The sequence below is a fragment of the Gekko japonicus genome, unplaced genomic scaffold, assembly GCF_001447785.1.
Source record: "Gekko japonicus isolate JY-2015 unplaced genomic scaffold, Gekko_japonicus_V1.1 scaffold4364, whole genome shotgun sequence".
Taxonomy (NCBI): domain Eukaryota; kingdom Metazoa; phylum Chordata; class Lepidosauria; order Squamata; family Gekkonidae; genus Gekko; species Gekko japonicus.
Window position 1 is genome coordinate 28,424 of NW_015169920.1, and position 1,941 is coordinate 30,364.

Below are 1,941 nucleotides of genomic sequence, written 5' to 3' on the forward strand. Positions count from 1 at the left end.
CCCCAGGGGGAACCCCACCCCCAAAGCACGGGACGTGCCCGGCATCAGCACGTCACCCGGAAGTGACGCAGCCACACCAGGGGCGCCGGGGGCGGGGCCGCGGTCATCTGAGGGAAAACTCTATGTTTTTCCCTCGGATGACCACAGCCCCACCCCTGGCGCGCCCGCATCAAAAAGTTCTTGGAGGCACCTGTGCACCTTCAACCAAGGTAGGCGACCACCAGTCTTTCTATGTCCCTCCAGTCAGGAGCCTAGGGTTGCCAAGTTGTTATTACTCACCGGCGGGGGAGCGTTCCTTCGGTCCGGGAGCTGCCGCGGCATGGAAGTGACGCGCGACGTAGAGCACATTGGGGGCGTGGCCCCAGTCGTTGGAGGGAAAACCATAGAGTTTTCCCTCCAACGATTGGGGCCACGCCCCCAACGTGCTCTATGTGGTTGCGTCACTTCCTGTGACGCACCCACGCTGCACTTCGGGGGGCGGGGTTCCCCCCGGGGCCCGATTCAGCGGCGGCGGAAATTGGGCCTCTAAAGTGGGGGTTTTCCTGCCCCCCACCCCCACTTGGCAGCCCTACTTGAGAGGAACGGCTGTGTTCAGCTGGGGCGGCGGTTGGGGGAGACAAGCAGTCCCGGCCTGCTTTAACCCATTTGCTCTTTGCTGCCACTGCAGAGTCCTCTGAATTCAGCGGCGATGACGCTCATTCTGCAAGGGAGCAAAGCCCTGCTGCCGATCCTACTCCTTTGCTTTCTGGCTGTGACCGCCGTCTCCTCCCAGAGTCCTTTCTACACGCAGTTCCTCTGGCAGCATATCGACTTCCCCCGGAGCAACATAGCGCAGGACTATTGCGGGGTCATGATGCGACAGAGAGGGATGACAAGGCCTTGCAAAAACACCAACAGCTTTGTCCACATCTCCAAGAAAGATATTAAGGACATGTGCACTTGGGCGGCGACCTACTACCGCCGAAACCTGCGCCTCAGCAAGAAAGAGGTGCCCGTCACCACGTGCTTTCTGGAGAGGACGGCGCCTAACCGGTGCTTCTACTGGTCCTACACTGGGAAAAGATACATCTACATCAGCTGTGACAAAAAGGGGTGGCCTGTCCATTTTGAAGAGACCAATTTCATGTAGTGAGGATTCCCGACAGCAACGACCACAGAAATAATTGCTTGCACAAGTCGATGAAGGTAGAAATCCCCCCAGAGTTGATGTACGATAATCCTCTCCCCTATCACAGCAAAAAAGTTAAGACTGGCCCCGGTCACACGTAAGGGTTTGGGCCGGGTGAGGGACAGATCAGGGGCGCAGCAAATGGGCGCGATCTCACCACAACATCTGGGAAGCGGCGTGCACCCATCCCCGATCCGGCCCTTCAGGCCGAAAACCCGCTGCAAAAAAGAACCACCCCTAGAGATGGACTTACCAGAAAGGCCGCGGCAAGCGCGGCCGTGGGATCGCCGGCGCGTCCTTCTGCTGGCGCATCCGAGGCTCCTGGCCGAACTGCGCATGCTCACACATGCGCAGTTTGGCAGCCTCCCTCTCTGTGTCGTGGCTTTCTCCCCGGTCTCCCCGGCATCTGATTGTGCTGGGGAGCAAGTGCACGGCGGCTCACGGGATCTGTGTGATCCCGCCGCCGTGTGCCTATTTTGGTGCGGCTTTCAAAAGCCGCACTTTACCCGCGCATTTCCCCCCTGAGTTGCTACTTGGCAAAGTCCCACCAGTATTCCCCATCCTCACTGGCAGTCAATGGAGTAGCAGGATGTGTGCAGAAATGGGGGGGGGGGACGGGGACACAGTGTTGCATGATGCCATAACATCACTTTGGGCTAGAACCAGGACATGGCATTGGTGCAATGTGCTAACGTCCTAGGGATTTTCCTGATCTCCATCTATGGGTTTTTACCCTAGAGATTTACCGTATCTATGGTTTTACCACAGAGACT

General features: G+C 58.1%; 1 protein-coding gene across 1 annotated transcript; it reads left to right on the forward strand.

Moving 5' to 3' along the window:
* Nucleotides 1-688: 688 nt before the first annotated feature.
* Nucleotides 689-1,129, forward strand: LOC107115758 (angiogenin-4-like). The gene has a single exon (XM_015417524.1). The coding sequence runs from the start codon at nucleotides 689-691 to the stop codon at nucleotides 1,127-1,129; it is 441 nt and encodes a 146-aa protein (XP_015273010.1).
* The last annotated feature ends 812 nt before the right edge of the window (nucleotides 1,130-1,941 follow it).